Below are 17,943 nucleotides of genomic sequence, written 5' to 3' on the forward strand. Positions count from 1 at the left end.
TACTATCATGTATTAAAACATTCATACATTGTAAACATATTTGAATATTAGACATTTCAATTGTTTTCAATGTTTGGCTATTAAAAATAGTATTTAGATGAATGTTCTTGGCCATACAGTTAATAACTTCACTGAGTCTTTGTCAATAACTTTGTTAAATCCCAATCTTAAGACAACAAGCCTCTAAGATTAACATACCAGGAATAATTAGAAAGCATTTCAAGACCATATGTAACCATCTCCCTGTTAATCATCCTTAGTTGTTGCAACGTCCTAAATAGTGACCTTCCCACACTCTGCCTCATAATATTTAATCTGTCAAATGTACCATCTGCAAAGGGAGTGAACTGGCTCATGAAGAGGTGGTGAAGCTGGTTCAACTCAGTTTAACTGACAATGGGGGCCTTCGTGTGCCAGGGAGGGAGTGAGGGAACTCCACAGGGAGCTCAGTCTGGGGAGGGATGCCCCTCATTATCTGCAGTAAATGATATGAGAGAAGTATGTGTGAGACTCTTGGTGCCCAGAGGAGGGGCATGCAGCACAGTATGGGGGGTCCATGGGGTTGCAGCAATTTCTTAGAGACGGTGCCGTGCCTGGGATGACCACCAAGTTGGGATGCTGTAAAGAGTAATCAAATAAGATTCAACACGGTTTTGGCATGAGGTGAGCAGTTAATCCAAATGATATCTGAAATGCTTTCTAATGCTGCACATTTATTCCTCTGTGAAATAATCAACTACTTAAAAGACATTCTCATTTGTCCCTATGGGACAATAGATGTCATTCCCACTTGTACAGAGCAGTAAGTGAGGTTCACACCGGTCATGGTTAGAGGAGTAGGGAATCTAAACCTAAGTCTCTTCTACTCCAAACCCAAGTTTTATCAGTACATCACATCACTACTGTGGGCTGAATTCCTTAGCAGGGGTTGTTTCCTCCACCTGCAATATTCTTCCTTTTGGTTTGTTCATCCTCTGGAGAGAGAAGGGATAAGCATTCATGGAGATCCTACTGTTGCGAACTCTGCATCAGGAGTTTTACATGAATTGTCTCATTCAATCCTCACAACGGTCCTGTGAGGCACAGGAAAGTTAGATTTACCTGCTCAGATTAAGGAATGTGGCCAACTCAAGAGTAACAAAGGCCAGGTGCGGTGGCTCATGCCTGTAATCTCAGCACTTTGGGAGGCTGAGGTGGGAGGCTGAGTATCGCTTGACCCCAGGAGTTTAAGACCAGCCAGGGCAACACAGCAAGACTTCATCTCTACTAAAAACAAACAAAAAAAATTAGCCAGGTGCCTGCCCAGTTACTTGGAAAGTTGAAGTGGGACGATTGCTTGAGCCTGGGAGGTAGAGGCTGCAGTGAGCCATGATCACACCACTTCACTCCAGCCAGGGTGACAGAGTGAGACCCAGTCTTAAAACAAAAAAAAAGAGTGATGGAGCAGGAACTTTATCTGCCGTCAGAGACCATATATGTCTTTCCTTATGGCCCAGGTCATTTATCATGTCCTTGCTAAACCTCCTCCTCTGAGCCTTGTTAAAGTCCTCAAGGTTAGAAGAGTGGTCTATAATTATAAAAAATGCCATTGTATGACTTCAGCTACCTGCAAATCTGACCGAGATTAATACATTCTTTGTTTGCTTTCACTCTTGCACTCCCTGTTCAGCACTTATTCTACAGAAAGATGCCTGGTAGATTTAGGACATGACTGTTCATAGGCCTCAAATGGGGTCAAATTAGGAAAGTCCCCTGGTTTTTGGTCTCAAGAGGTTCATTGCTGAGTACTAGCCTGGACTGCTCGATGGATTTTATGTTTAACTGTTGTGTTTATTTGTTTGTTTTTGTTTTGTGAGACACATCTTTCTCTGTCACCTGGGCTGGAGATCAGTGGTGTGAACATGGCTCACTGAAGCCTGGATCTCCTGGGCTCAAGTGATCCTCCTGCCTCAGCCTCCCTGGTAGCTGGGACTACAGGCACACACCACCATGCCCAGTTAAGTTTTTGATTTTTTGGTAGAAATGGGGTCTCACTATTTGCGCAGGCTACTTGTGAACTGGTATCAAGGGATTCTCCCAATGTGCTGGGATTTCGGCCTCCCAAAGTGCTGGGATTGCAGGCATGAGCCATCATCCCAGCCTCGTTTAACTGTTAACGTCATGAGGTTTCCTTTCAACGAGGAAGGGAGGCCTAGGGAGGTGTGATGGGGAAGATGGAGAAGGGTAGGAGACGTCATAAAACTAACAGAAGTGTGGCACGATTAAGACCCTGGTTTCTTAGACCACATAAGCAAGTGCCACTATTCTTTTGATCAACATTTGATGTTCCATTTCCTTCTTAGCATATAGATAGCTGCTTCAGGTCGTGAAAAAATACATTTAGTGAAATGAAACATAGTAGATATGTTCACCAAGAAACTAAAAAGAAAAGTTAGCCATAAACTATCTTATTCCATTGAAATGTTTGGCTGAACCCATAAGAATGTTGATGAGGCCATTCTTGGATGCCTGTACTGAAATGAACCACGAGAGGAATATTTAGGATATGTTGAAGAGGCTGTTTGGCTCAATGAACAAAGGAGTTTCTGCAGGCCCAGGGAGTGGAATGAAAATTGGCATGATCATTTTGGAGAATATACGGAGTCAAACAGAGAATTCGAATGGAGTTTTCAAAGAGGATATGTTAGGGGAATAAAGGCTGATAAACAACACTTGTATTTGTAGGAAAATAGGGAGAGTAAATCAAGGAATCCAAAGGGAAAGAGAAACTCACTTCAAGGAGGGGAGAAAAAAACCCTATAATTTTCACTCTTCTTTGTAAATAAAAAGGAAACAAATGAAAATAAGATATTAGAAGTCAGTAAGAATTTATGGGAGCATAAAGTTGGTTTTATGGATGCAAAGCCCTTTTCACTGCCGTGTGAAACTCCTGGCTGCATGCTAACAATGGACAACTGATTTCCTTGCAGCTGTATTTTGCTGTTTTTTGCCCTTGGCTTGGACCTAGCACCCTGGGTCTGTGGGAAACCAGAACTGTCCCAGAGTTCTGGAGGGTAGGCCAAGGTTAGATACTGGAGTGGGTTCCTTAATTTATTGTACTGATTCTTCTTGGGAAGAATGAAGATTGCTTGTTAGAATTTTAGCTACGAGAGATGACTATGAAACAGTAAATTAATTCCAACGACCTGAGTCATTTTGAAAACTCCCAGTCTCAGGATAAAAAATATAATCCTATTTAGAAATTCCTGGTGTGATCACAGATGTAGCATTGGCTCTTTTCGCGAAACCCGTAAATTAAAAAGTACATAATCCAAAGTCAATTAAATAGTAAGATATTATAACAAATGCTTTTATTTCATTAGCTTTTCAAAATGTGGATAACTACACACTCAACCCAAGGAATTTACATTTTTCCACTGACTGCTAAAAACCAATGGAAATAACTCTAGTCCTGGTAGCACCTCACTGTGGGGTGACCTACCTTTGAAATAATTTATTGGTTCTAGCTGATTTATATTGTTAGTCATTAAGTTAGGCTTGATGAGAAACAGATATAATTTGAGTTGGGGATTCAAGTATTATATTGCATTTCTCCTCACAACTAGACATAAATTTGCCATGGTTTTTCTCTTCATAGGCTCATGCCAAAGTCTGGCATCTCTACAATACTTCTTTCCATCCCACTCAGGGAGGTCAGGTGTCCATTGCCCTAAGCTCTCACTGGATCAATCCTCGAAGAATGACTGACCACAGCATCAAAGAATGTCAAAAATCTCTGGACTTCGTACTAGGCTGGTTTGCCAAACCCGTATTTATTGATGGTGACTATCCCGAGAGCATGAAGAATAACCTTTCATCTATTCTGCCTGATTTTACTGAATCTGAGAAAAAGTTCATCAAAGGAACTGCTGACTTTTTTGCCCTTTCCTTTGGACCCACCTTGAGCTTCCAACTTTTGGACCCTCACATGAAATTCCGCCAATTGGAATCTCCCAACCTGAGGCAACTGCTTTCCTGGATTGACCTTGAATATAACCATCCTCAAATATTTATTGTGGAAAATGGCTGGTTTGTCTCAGGGACCACCAAGAGAGATGATGCCAAATATATGTATTACCTCAAAAAGTTCATCATGGAAACCTTAAAAGGTGTGATTGTGGGTAAAGTTCTCATTTCCTGCCAAAATCTTTTGGAAAAAAAATCTCTAAGATTATCTAACATAAACGACGTGAATTTATATTTTTAAATCCTAATGGAGACTTTCATTTTGGCAATAGTAGGAATGCATTCATGTAACACCTTTCTCATTTGGAGTCTTGAGGAACTTGAATTAATTTTTAAAAACCCATTTGTAAATGAGAAACTGGTTATAATATTTGTAATTACTTAACTTTAAGTTATTAATCTAGATTTTTAGATTAAATTGAACATAAAACAAATCCCAGGATATCTAGCTCTCTGCACATGTTTTTCAGTTTTTGTTATTTTGGTTGAATAAAACACTTTAAAGAAAAAGGAATGTCCATGTTTCCTAGAGAAAATAGTATAAATAGATCATGCTTTTAAAGCCTTCATTTATTTATTTATTGCATCAGACACGAAGCTGCGTGTCTAGGATGGAAAGTGGAACAAGACATCTTTCCAGCCCTGTAGAATATCTATTATAAATAACGAACTATTTTGTCAAGGTGCTCAGAAATCCAAAAAACATATTAGATAGGCTGATTTTGAGGGCATTTATTTGTAGAGTTATATAGGTTTGATTAGAGTCTTTTGTCAAGAAGAAAAATCATTGGCTTACCAAACAAGAAGCATTACACTCTATTTATTTTAGTAGGAAACACTCAGCTGCTCTTGAACCATGATGCAAGTGCCCAGCGAAGGGTCATGTTGCTCTTGTCCTCTCTTCCCTTTGCAGCCATCAAGCTGGATGGGGTGGATGTCATCGGGTACACCGCGTGGTCCCTCATGGATGGTTTCGAGTGGCACAGAGGTTACAGCATCAGGCGTGGACTCTTCTATGTTGACTTTCTAAGCCAGGACAAGACGTTGTTGCCAAAGTCTTCAGCCTTGTTCTACCAAAAGCTGATAGAGAAAAATGGCTTCCCTCCTTTACCTGAAAATCAGCCTCTAGAAGGGACATTTCCCTGTGACTTTGCTTGGGGAGTTGTTGACAACTACATTCAAGTAAGTCAGCTGACAAAACCAATCAGCAGTCTCACCAAGCCCTATCACTAGTAAGTAGTGCTTCCTTCCTAGGCTGATTGTCATGGTACATTGTCCGTTCTTTGAGCCAAAAACAATTCCTTATGAGCACACTAAGGGCAGAATTTGGAATGCTGCACCCTTCTCTCCAAAACTCTTCCAATCTTCATCTTGTTTAAGTTAGATCCAAAGAGAAATAAATTTAAAGCATATCAATATTTAAGATCCGATTAAGACAGTAAAAAGATAAAACACTTTCTTTTCATACTGTGGTTTTTGATCCTTTTTAAGGCAGTTGAGTTTTTTCATGAACAGGATCTAACGCAGAACTCCAAAGCCTCCGAGTTTCAGTGGTGCTGCTGAGACTGAGGCAGGAACATTAGGCAGAGTCCTCCAGAGGCACAGCTGTGGGCTCCACAATTGTGCAGAAATACCCTAAGAAAGTAAACCCTAAATCCAATGATTCACTGGTCAGAATGTCTTTTTTAGCAATAGTCATTGAAATGATATGAAATTTCTTCAGAATGATCAACCAATATTTATTGAGCATCTTCTCAGTAGTAAGCCCTTAGCATTCTTTTCGATTTCCCAAATTTTGAAGGGACTTGTTTTCCAGCATTTGACTGAATACTCTGGTAAGCACTTAGTGGATGTCTAGTGTGTCCGAAGCCTTGTGTTAGTTGCTCGGGTTGCTTGGTTAAGGGGAGTCCAGGTAGAAGGTATACTGAGATGAGTAAGGGCAACCTTTGCTTTCAAAGGAGCAAAGCAGTCTACTGAGCGAAAACAATGTAGGCACAAATGATGCAATGGAGTGAAGCGGGCAAGGTGGTAAGTAACAAGGGCGGGGCTGGGGGATTGCTGCTGATAGAGTCCCAAGTGTGAAAATAGCCCTCAAGACAGAGACAGAGTTCAGTGTCCATAGACAAGCAGTTGGCTTTGACATGTTGGGTTATGGTAGCCAAGTCACTGGCTCTGCAAATCACAGCTTGAAAGGAAACACTTGGAAGAATGTGAAATGGGTTGCTGTTTTCTTGTAAATATCCAGTTGAAATCTTTTATTTATAAGGAAATAAATTAACACTATCCTTAATACATATTTTGCTGGTTGGGATTATTCTTCTTTTTCAGACCATCCAGTTCATTTTACAGGCAGTCTCAGACTTAAACCCTCACCTTCCATTTAAAAGATGACTGACTCATGCCTGTAATCCCAGCACTTTGGGAGGCCAAGGCAGGTGGATCATGAGGTCAGGAGATCGAGACCATCCTGGCTAACACAGTGAAACCCCGTCTCTACTAAAAATACAAAAAAAAAAAAAAAAAATTAGCCAGGCGTGGTGGCGGGTGCCTGTAGTCCCAGCTACTCTGGAGGCTGGGGCAGGAGAATGGCGTGAACCCAGGAGGCGGAGCTTGCAGTGAGCCGAGATTGTGCCACTGCACTCCAGCCTGGGCAACAGAGCAAGACTCCGTCTCTTAAAAAAACAAAAAAACAAAAAAACAAAAAACTGGATGTGTCATCTTTTATGCCAGGATATGTGAGCCCAGGAGAAAGGCTTCTGAGCTCCCTCCTGCTCAATGTGCAATTTTCTGCCCTGCTCCAACTCTCTCCTTCTCTCCCAGCCTCCTGATATTTGAAATCTCCTTATCCTAATTTCCCTCCTCAGAGTGGATTCCACTGTGGGGTTCAGAGAGGATCTGAGGTGGGAGAAGTGAGGCTGGTGAGGAAGAAGGGGAGAAGGAGAAAGGGAAGAAGACCTCCGCACCCTCCTTCCTCCTCTTCTTTACTGTGGTTGGGGATAGATCGGATGGTCCCTGGTCCTTGTTCTATCTCTTGACCTTCTGCCTGCTCCCTGCTGAGCACGGATCTCTGATAGCAGCCTGAGTCTGCAGGTTCAGTCCTTTGTATGCGGCGCAATCTCCCAGCCAGCATTGCTGTGCAGATCGTGGGAACGAATGCAGAACAAGGGTGGGGGTGTCGGTGTCGGAGGGAGCCGTACTTCTCCTGCTCTGTTCCTCATCCAGGGGCTGTGAGCTGGCTTTGGGAATTGGTGAGTAGTGAGAAAGCCTTAAGGGTACATCCTATTTCCTTGAGGGAGAAGAGAAAACGCTGGTCAGAAGCAATAAGAATAGCAGTGAATAGCAAGGGAGATGGGAGATAATTCCTTTTCCTACTACACTCTAGAAGCTATTGTTTTAGAATCTGACCTAAGGTCAGCCACTAATTGGCCCCAGAGGTCTCTCTCTCAGATCACACGGTCCTTTTTTCCTCATCAGCTTGGGGACCCCACCCCTCCTCCTGGCAGAGTCTCCTCCTGTGCAGAACCCAACAAACACAAAATTAAGTCACTCTCAAACCCACAGCAGATGGGAGCTTCTCTGGAAGCTCTCTGGTGGGGAAAGGCTGCAATTGCTATTTTCTTCTTCTGGTTTTCATCTCAGGCTTTGTGTTACATTGACAGTACCCTTCTCAAGCTAACTCCCTAACTGATATAGTCAAAATGAGTTCTTTGTCACTTCTGAGGTGTGTGTGTTTTCACTTACAAACAGTACTGTACAGCTTTAAGACATTATATTAAAGTCCTGAGAAGTGATTTTTAAACCACTGAACTTCATCTTTTCCCTCCTGGCTAGTATGTCAGACTTTCAGTGTTTGAGGCATGCATTTCACCTGAACAACTTGAAAAATAATATCCTAAGAAGCACACAACCTGACTTTAGGCTCATCACGTGGATTGTCATTTTACTTGGACCCACTTTCTCGGCTGAGAGGTTTGTTTTCCCATAACCACGGATGCTCATATTTAATATAAATATTGAACTCACTATGTAGTGAGGACATAGAGCCTCTTTAACTTTGGTCCCTGTTAGGAGAAAGTTTCTCCCATAACATACTAAATACATGTTTTAATAGCCATTCCTTCTGAAAGGTCCAACTTTACTATTTTATTTTTTTAGTAAAATCTTAGTTAACAAATTAATGGAGGTTAGGTGGAATTTTGCCCCAAATGTCCTGTATTTTCTTTTTTTTTTTGACAGAGTCTTGCTCTGTCGTCCAGGCTAGAGTGCAGTGGCGCGATCTCAGCTCACTGCAAGCTCCGCCTCCTGAGGTCATGCCATTCTCCTGCCTCAGCCTCCTGAGTAGCTGGGACTACAGGTGCCCGCCACCGTGCCTGGCTAATTTTTTGTATTTTTAGTAGAGATGGGGTTTCACCGTGTTAGCCAGGATGGGCTCGATCTCCTGACCTCGGGATCCACCCACCTCGGCCTCCCAAAGTGCTGGGATTACAGGTGTGAGCCACCATGCCCGGCCTGTCCTGTATTTTCAAGAAACATTTTTTTTCCTCCAGAAACGATACCCTAGTCTTTCATATTTGTTTTCAGATGGACTGAATAAAAGCTGTTGTTTTGGAACAATCATGGTAAAAAAAAAAGTTATGAATTTAGTCAACTCAGAGCTCTATAAAAATAATCCAAAAAATTCCTTCAAACTCTGAACACTTCGAAAGAGCGTGCAAATATTCTCTCCTTCAAAGCTAAGGAAACATGATTTGTGGGGTGCATCACAGTGGAAAAATACTTCTGACAGCATTCCCACAGCATTAGGGGAAATGCATGTGTGGGTGTTCTGCAAGGGACAATTCTCCAGAAAAGGCAATTTCCCTTTGACATGCTGTTTTTAATGACTTTTCTTTATAAACACACTTACCTCTCCAGAGAAATAGCAGTGCATTTGCAATAGGCCCGTAAAATGTAACAAAACCTCTGCTATGGTTTCTGACCCCTGCCTTTATACAGAGCATCAGACCAAGGAACTTGTTCTAACAGGATTATTTCAGAGGGAAACACAGACTTGGGGTCCAGATAGATCTTCCAGCTGGATTTTTCACTTTGCATTCCTTCCACAGCAGACACATGAAGGAATGATTTTGTGATTTTAATTTTATAATTTGCCCACTTTTCCTAAATACTTTTTTTAAATTTTTATTTGGGAGGATTTTATAGCATATGATTGAGAACGATAATCATCATCATTGTTACAGAAGAATAATTTAGAAAAATTTTTTAACTATGTTAAAAATTCCACTATGGGTGGATGACAATATTGTTCTTTCCTTCCACATTCTCCCTCCTTGGACTTTCTTTTCTTTCTTTCTTTTTTTTTTTTTTTTTTGAGATGAAGTCTTGCTCTGTCACTCAGGCTGGAGTGCAGTGGCACGATCCCGGCTCACTGCAACCTCTGCCTCCCGGGTTCAAGTGATTCTCCTGCCTCAGCTTCCTGAGTAGCTGGGATTACAGGTGTGCACCGCCACACCTGGCTACTTTTTGTATTTTTAGTAGAGATGGGGTTTCACCATGTTGGTCAGGCTGGTTTCGAACTCCTGATCTCATGATCTGCCCCCCTCGGCCCCGCAAAGTGCTGGGATTACAGGCATGAGCCACTGTGCCCGGCCTCTCTCTCGGACTTCCTACCATCAGTCAGATTGAATTTGTTAAATTCTGTCACTGACCCTAAACCCAACAAAAGGCAAGAGTTATGTTTATTTAGCACTTCCTCTACCTATAGCAAACCTCAATTTAGAACGTAATTTTAAGCACAATTTAATTATAAATATCTTTTCATTTTCTTACTTAACTCACTCAGTTTTTTAAATCTTTTTTTTTTGAGACAAGATCTTGCTCTGTCATTGAGGCTGATGTACAGTGATGTGATCATGACTTACTGCAGCCTTGACCTCCCAGGCTTAGGTGATCCTCACACCTCAACCTCCCGAGCAACTAGGACTACAGGCCCGTGCCACCATGCTGGGCTAAGATGGGGTTTTGACATGTTGCCCCAGCTGGTCTCCAACTCCTGGCCTCAAGTGATCCTCCTGCCTCGGCCTCTCAAATTGCTGGGATTATAGGCATGAGCCACCACACCTGGCCAACTCACTCACATTTTAAGTTTTTTCTCTTTTTCATCTAGTTTTTTTCTTTTTTTTCTTTTTTAATTTGAAAGCCTCATGCCATTAGTGATTTCTTATATTAAAAGAAAAACACCCAAAAATACTCTGCTTACATAACACCGACCAGTAGTGTGCAAGACTCATTAGGATTTGTCATCTGAAGTGACTAAATCCAGACTTTTGGGAGTCACATTAAAGAAACAGTTGAAGAGTTAGAACTATGGGTAAAGCGAGTGTGCATATCAGAAAGTGGAATATTGTCTTCCTCAGGAGCTGACAATTTATGAAAAATAGTTCACATTCTCAGCTAGAAAGGCTTCTATTTTTGCTCATATTCTGGCTAGTTTTGCGAAATAATTGCTTTGAATTACTTCCTCAGGACTGTCCAGGTGACACTAATGTTTACTCTGCCCTTCACAGGTAGATACCACTCTGTCTCAGTTTACCGACCTGAATGTTTACCTGTGGGATGTCCACCACAGTAAAAGGCTTATTAAAGTGGATGGGGTTGTGACCAAGAAGAGGAAACCCTACTGTGTTGACTTTGCTGCCATCCAGCCCCAGATCGCTTTACTCCAGGAAATGCACGTCACACATTTTCGCTTCTCCCTGGACTGGGCCCTGATTGTCCCTCTGGGTAACCAGTCCCAGGTGAACCACACCATCCTGCAGTACTATCGCTGCATGGCCAGCGAGCTTGTCCGTGTCAACATCACCCCGGTGGTGGCCCTGTGGCAGCCTATGGCCCCGAACCAAGGACTGCCACACCTCCTGGCCAGACAGGGTGCCTGGGAGAACCCCTACACTGCCCTGGCGTTTGCAGAGTATGCCCGACTGTGCTTTCAAGAGCTCGGCCATCACGTCAAGCTTTGGATAACGATGAATGAGCCATATACAAGGAACATGACATACAGTGCCGGCCACAACCTTCTGAAGGCCCATGCCCTGGCTTGGCATGTGTACAATGAAAAGTTTAGGCATGCTCAGAATGGGAAAATATCCATAGCCTTGCAGGCTGATTGGATAGAACCTGCCTGCCCTTTCTCCCAAAAGGACAAAGAGGTGGCCGAGAGAGTTTTGGAATTTGACATTGGCTGGCTGGCTGAGCCCATTTTCGGCTCTGGAGATTATCCATGGGTGATGAGGGACTGGCTGAACCAAAGAAACAATTTTCTTCTTCCTTATTTCACTGAAGATGAAAAAAAGCTAATCCAGGGTACCTTTGACTTTTTGGCTTTAAGCCATTATACCACCATCCTTGTAGACTCGGAAAAAGAAGATCCAGTAAAATACAATGATTACCTAGAAGTGCAGGAAATGACCGACATCACGTGGCTCAACTCCCCCAGTCAGGTGGCGATAGTGCCCTGGGGGTTGCGCAAAGTGCTCAACTGGCTGAAGTTCAAGTACGGAGACCTCCCCATGTACATAATATCCAACGGAATCGATGACGGGCTGCATGCTGAGGACGACCAGCTGAGGGTGTATTATATGCAGAATTACATAAACGAAGCTCTCAAAGGTAAGGAGCACCAGCTGCGGCAATCTGCTGAAGGTTATGTCACCAGAGGGCACGACACTTGATTAAATCTCCAACATCAACACACACTGTCACCCTTGGAATGGAGGGCTATCCATTTTGTGCCTCACTGAAACAGTCCAAGAGATATCTAGCATTTTCCCAAGGATAAAGGAGTGTAGCTAAAAGTAGAAGACCAGATATCCCTAGCCCCTACTCTGGATCTATGCAAACGTAGATTCTTGTCTTCCATCTTGGATGGCTCCACAGCAGTCTTAACTGTTTCATGTACATAAAGCAGTACATAAAGATTTAACCTTGCTGGGCATGGTGGCTCACACCTGTAATCCCAGCATTTTGGGAGGCCAAGGCAGGAGGATTGCTTGAGCCTAGAAGTTTGAGACCAGCCTGGGCAACATAGTGAGACCTTGTCTCTACTAAAAACCACAAAAATTAGCTGGGCACGGTGGCATATGCCTGCAGATTCAGCTACTTGGGAGGCAAGGCGGGAGGATTGCTTGAGCTTGGGAGGTCCAGCTGCAGTGAGTCATGATCACAGCACTGCATTCTGGCCTGGGTGACAGAGCAAGACACTATTTAAAAAATAAAAATAAAAAAAAAAAAAGGCCAAGCACAATGGCTCATGCCTGTAATCCCAGCACTTTGGGAGGCTGAGGTGGGTGGATCATCTGAGATCAGGAGTTCAAGACCAGCCTGACCAACGTGGTGAAACCCCGTCTCTACTAAAAATACAAAAATTAGCCAGGTGTAGTGATGCACGCCTGTAATCTCAGCTACTCAGGAGGCTGAGGCAGAAGAATCACTTGAACTCGGGAGGTGGAGGCTGCAGTGAGCCAAGATTGCGCCATTGCACTCCAGCCTGGGTGACAGAGCAAAAGACTCCATCTCAACAACAACAAAAAAGATTTAACCCAAGTATATCATAGTAGATTGAATTATGTAAAACAACCAGTTACCAACCAGGTCCAGATTTGTCCTCTCCGTGTAGTAAATCAATCACTGTGACACAGGTTTTGCAAAAGAGAAAAGATTTATTCATAAGGGGACCAAGCGAGGGGGTGGGAGAATAACTTCCAATCCTGCCTCTCTGAAGACAAGGCTTAGGAATATGTATGGGTTAGGGAATGGGTGGTCTAAGGCATGGTGAAGAGTGATTGGCGGGGGTGGAAAATGAAGTAACAGGTTGGACACATGTACAGAAAATGGTGGTGTTAGCATGATCTGAGGGTAGAGTTTTGGGCCCTCTGACATCAAAAGACCACCTCCTAGGTACTTGTGCAGGCCCAGTGGAAGGGTCAGTGGTCTTAACTAGTTTGAACTGGACAGGAGGTGCCCCAAGTTCTTGGAAAAACAACTGAAGTGACCATTGCATTGGTAACCTATGAATGTCATCTATAAAGTAGCCAGTGAAGGTTAAGTTTCAGCATACAGTGGGACAACCTTCAGCTTCATGGAAAAAGGAAAAACACACACACACACACACACACACACACACACAAAGCAAGTGACCAAAAGCAAGCAGGACAGGCAGACCTGATCCAATTAACCCCTGGGTTTCAACCCTGCTAAATGCAGCTCAATATTTGTCTTGATAATTTGCCTATTTGGCTTTACATAAAATAAAGCCTTTTCTGATGAAATCTAATTGAGTCTGAAGTTGTATTAAATGGTATCAAAAACTTCCCAGTGGGAAGGCTATGTAAAAGTGGCCGGGCATGGTGACTCACGCCTGTAATCTCAGCACTTTGGGAGGCCGAGGCAGGCGGATCACAAGGTCAAGAAATCGAGACCATCCTGGCCAACGTGGCGAAATCCCATCTCTACTAAAAAAAAAAAATACAAAAATTTGCCAGGTGTGGTGGTTCTCACCTGTAGTCCCAGCTACTCAGGAGGCTGAGGCAGGAGAATCTCTTGAACCTGGGAGGCGGAGGTTGCAGTGAGCCAAGATGGCGCCATTGCACTCCAGCCTGTGTGACAGAGCAAGATTCTGTCTCAAAAAAAAAAAAAAAAAAAAAGTGATGTGTTGTGTGCAAAATACGTAATAACTACTCTCCTATCCTTTTGTTTTTCCAGCCCACGTACTGGATGGTATCAATCTTTGCGGATACTTTGCTTATTCGTTTAACGATCGCACAGCTCCGAGGTTTGGCCTCTATCGTTACGCTGCAGATCAGTTTGAGCCCAAGGCATCCGTGAAACATTACAGGAAAATTATTGACAGCAATGGTTTCCTGGGCCCAGAAACTCTGGAAAGATTTTGTCCAGAAGAATTCACCATGTGTACTGAGTGCAGTTTTTTTCACACCCGAAAGTCTTTACTGGCTTTCATAGCTTTTCTATTTTTTGCTTTTATTATTTCTCTCTCCCTTATATTTTACTACTCGAAGAAAGGCAGAAGAAGTTACAAATAGTTCTGAACATTTTCCTATTCATTCATTTTGAAATAATTATGCAGACACATCAGCTGTTAACCATTTGCACCTCTAAGTGCTGTGAAACTGTAAATTTCATACATCTGACTTCTAGAAAACGTTTTTGTGGCTAATGAGAGAAGTTTTGAAATGGGCATAGGTGATCGTAAAATATCGAATAATGTGAATAGTGCCAGACTTTGTTCTCTTTTTGGGTGATTAAAAAACTGACAGGCACTATAATTTCTGTAACACACTAACGAAAGCATGAAAAATAGGAACCACAGCAGTGCAACATTTGTGCAGAAATTTGAATGACAAGATTAGGAGTATTTTCATCTGCACCCACTTCTAAATTTAATGTTTTTCTGGAAGTAATAATTGCAAGAGTTCGAATAGAAAGTTACGTACCAAGTAACCGTTTCTCAGCTGCCATAATAATGCCTAGTGGCTTCCCCTCTGTCAAATCTAGTTTCCTATGAAAAAGAAGATGGCAGATACAGGAGAGACGACAGAGGGCCCTAGGCTGGAATGTTCCTGTCGAAAGCAATGCTTCTATCAAATACTAGTATTAATTTATGTATGTGGTTAATGACATATTTAGAGAGCAAATTATGGAAATGTATATTTTATATGATTTTTGAGGTCCTGTCTAAACCCTGGGTCCCTGAGGGATCTGTCTCACTGGCACCTTGTTGAGGGCCTTGCACATAGGAAACTTTTGATAAGTATCTGCGGAAAAATAAACATGAATCCTGTGATATTGGGCTCTTCAGGAAGCATAAAGCAATTGTGAAATACAGTATACGGCAGTGGCTCTAGGTGGAGGAAAGGAGGAAAAAGTGCTTATTATGTGCAACATTATGATTAATTTCATTATACACCATTTTTGAGCAGAACTTGGAATGAATGACACGACCTTTCCCTAGAGAATAAGGATGAAATAATCACTCATTCTATGAACAGTGACACTACTTTCTATCCTTTAGCTGTACTGTAATTTCTTTGAATTGATAGTTTTACAAATTCTTAGGTTCAAAAGCAATCTGGTCTGAATAACACTGGATTTGTTTCTGTGATCTCTGAGGTCTATTTTATGTTTTTGCTGCTACTTCTGTGGAAGTAGCTTTGAACTAGTTTTACTTTGAACTTTCACGCTGAAACATGCTAGTGATATCTAGAAAGGGCTAATTAGGTCTCATCCTTTAATGCCCCTTAAATAAGTCTTGCTGATTTTCAGATAGGGAAGTCTCTCTATTACACTGGAGTTGTTTTATAGATAAGTCAATGTTGTATCAGGCAAGATAAACCAATGTCATAACAGGCATTACTAACCTCACTGACACAGGGTCATAGTGTATAATAATATACTGTACTATATAATATATCATCTTTAGAGGTAGTATGATTTTTTCATGAAAGATAAGCTTTTGGTGATATTCATTTTAAACTGGACTTATTAAAATTGGATGCTAGAGAATCAAGTTTATTTTATGTATATATTTTTCTGATTATAAGAGTAATATATGTTCATTGTAAAAACTTTTAAAACACAGAAACTATATGCAAAGAAAAAATAAAAATTATCTATAATCTCAGAACCCAGAAATAGCCACTATTAACATTTCCTATGTATTTTATTTTACATAGTCAGATCATATTGTATATAGTTAGTATCTTTATTAATTTTTATTATGAAACTTTCCTTTGTCATTATTAGTCTTCAAAAGCATGATTTTTAATAGTTGTTGAGTATTCCACCACAGGAATGTATCACAACTTATTTAACCGTTCCCGTTTGTTAGACTAGTTTCTTATTAATTAATGTTGTTAGACTAGTTTCTTATTAATTAATGTTGATGAACGTTGTTTAAAAATAATTTTGTTGCTACATTTACTTTAATTTCCTTGACTGTAAAGAGAAGTAATTCTGCTCCTTGATAAAGTATTATATTAATAATAAATCTGCCTGCAACTTTTTGCCTTCTTTCATAATCATATCAGTGGTTGCTAGCTAATTTTTTTTTAATTAAAAAAAACTTGAGTTGACTAAACTACATAAGATGTGATGGGAGCAGTGGAGAAATGGGTGTGACTGCAAGAGGCCTGACCCACGCGGCTGGAAGATAGTAGGGGTGGGAGGTCGGCCCAGGCTAGGCCATGTGTGGAGCAGAGAGAATTTGAGATGAGACAGCGAAATACATAAGAGCTGAAAAGGACAAAACAGAAGCCAAAGCAGCGAAGAGAAGCGACCTCTGAGAACCATCCAGTTACCTTCTAATGCCTGCCTCATGCTGACTCTGAGTCGGGTACAACTTCGCAGGTGGCTCGGGGTGAAAGAGAAGAGGGAGGGCACCTCTAGGATCAGCCCTGGGACACTAGGCGGCGGCGCTGGAGGCGGGGACTTCCTGGCCCCGTGGGGCGAAGTGCACTCATTTCTCCACCTCATCTCAGAGCACCGCGTTCTTTTCACTCTAGTCTTCTTCTCTGATGCCTTCCTCTCATGAATTCTGGTGTACATATAATACAGAAACCATTCTCCAGAATGCCTACACCTCTTCTTCCATTGAGGGCCAATTCTACAGGGGCGCTAAGTGGCCCACTTGTGGTCCCCCGGTGTGTCTGGGCTGTTTCTTATACACTTGTATTCGCCCTGTGGACTTTTATCCCCCGTTCATTTTGCCCTGGTTTGGAAGGACGGTTTTCCAGTTTCATTAGTGACACATCATTTTATCTTTGACTTCCACAGTCAATAATCAGAATCTGGCTGGGTCCTGTTGGCTCATGCCTGTAATCCCCACACTTTGGGAGGCCAAGGCAGGAGGATCAATTGAGGCTAGAAATTTGAGACCAGCCTGGGCAACATAGTGAGACCCGTCTCTACAAAAACTTCTAAAAATTAGCCGGGCGTGGTGGTGTGCACCTGTAGTCCCAGCTACTCGGGAGGTTGAGGTGGGAGGATCGCTTGAACTCAGGAGGTCGAGGCTGCAGTGAACTATGCTCATGCCATTGCACTCCAACTTGGGGAACAGAATGAGACCTGTCTATGAAATAATAATAAGAATCTATTAGAGCCTTGGAAGTTTTCCTTTAAATTATTTATGACAGTGCTGTTCAACAGATACAATAACGCAAGCCATGTATTTCATTTTAAATATTCTAGTAGTCATATTAAAAAATAAAAAGGCATAGAAGAGATACATTTTAATAATATATTTTATTCTTTCAGTATATCCAAAATATTGTATTTTCAACTTGTAACTGATATACACATTATTGAGATATTCTAAATTTTTTTTTTTGGTACTAAGTAATTTCGGTACTAAGTAATTAGATTGTTCTATAGCATCTCCATTTAATATTTAATATTGAGCAATGCTGCTGGACATTTGCACTTGGAAAGGAACATGTTAATTGGGAGCATGTTGCCATCCTGGACGGGAGGACATCAGTTCTAGAGGGGAAGGCAGAGGCCATGCCTTGCCTGGTATATTTTTTACAGTGTTTTTAGCACAGTATCTTACATGATATTGTTCAACAAATGTTGATTAATTGAATACATGTAGGAATGAATGACGGAATAAATGATAAGCAGAATTAGCTCACTGCCATCACCTGTGCCCAGAGACTGGTTTAATAGAGTTCAACTGTCAGCCAGCAATGGCGATGTGTTAGATGCCACACAGCCCCATCCTATATATTCAGAGGAAGGAATGATAACCTGTCTTACTAGGTGGAGAGGCAGTAAAACTTACGGCTGTCCTAAACTATCGCCTCCAGACAAATCACTAAGTGAAAGGTTGTAACTTTTTGTCTTCCTTATCCACATGTCTTTCAACTA

The 17,943-nt window shown here is 41.8% G+C and overlaps 1 protein-coding gene and 1 long non-coding RNA gene across 2 annotated transcripts in view; one reads left to right on the forward strand and one right to left on the reverse strand.

Moving 5' to 3' along the window:
• Positions 1 to 16,066, forward strand: part of KL (klotho) — a 50,080-nt gene extending 34,014 nt beyond the window's left edge. The window contains exons 2-5 of the mRNA XM_055244565.2: positions 3,638 to 4,148; positions 4,919 to 5,187; positions 10,572 to 11,673; positions 13,765 to 16,066. Coding sequence (XP_055100540.1) covers positions 3,638 to 4,148; positions 4,919 to 5,187; positions 10,572 to 11,673; positions 13,765 to 14,102 — 2,220 coding nt within the window. The 3' untranslated portion in view covers positions 14,103 to 16,066. The remainder of the gene's footprint in view (positions 1 to 3,637; positions 4,149 to 4,918; positions 5,188 to 10,571; positions 11,674 to 13,764) is intronic.
• LOC129463869 (uncharacterized) lies at positions 4,810 to 5,270 on the reverse strand. The gene is made up of 2 exons (XR_008651318.1): positions 5,117 to 5,270; positions 4,810 to 5,031 (listed from the first exon to the last, which is right to left on the reverse strand). It is a non-coding gene; the product is annotated as an uncharacterized lncRNA (long non-coding RNA).
• Positions 16,067 to 17,943: the final 1,877 nt, after the last annotated feature.

Source organism: Symphalangus syndactylus, chromosome 15, assembly GCF_028878055.3.
Source record: "Symphalangus syndactylus isolate Jambi chromosome 15, NHGRI_mSymSyn1-v2.1_pri, whole genome shotgun sequence".
Classification (NCBI taxonomy): Eukaryota; Metazoa; Chordata; class Mammalia; order Primates; family Hylobatidae; genus Symphalangus; species Symphalangus syndactylus.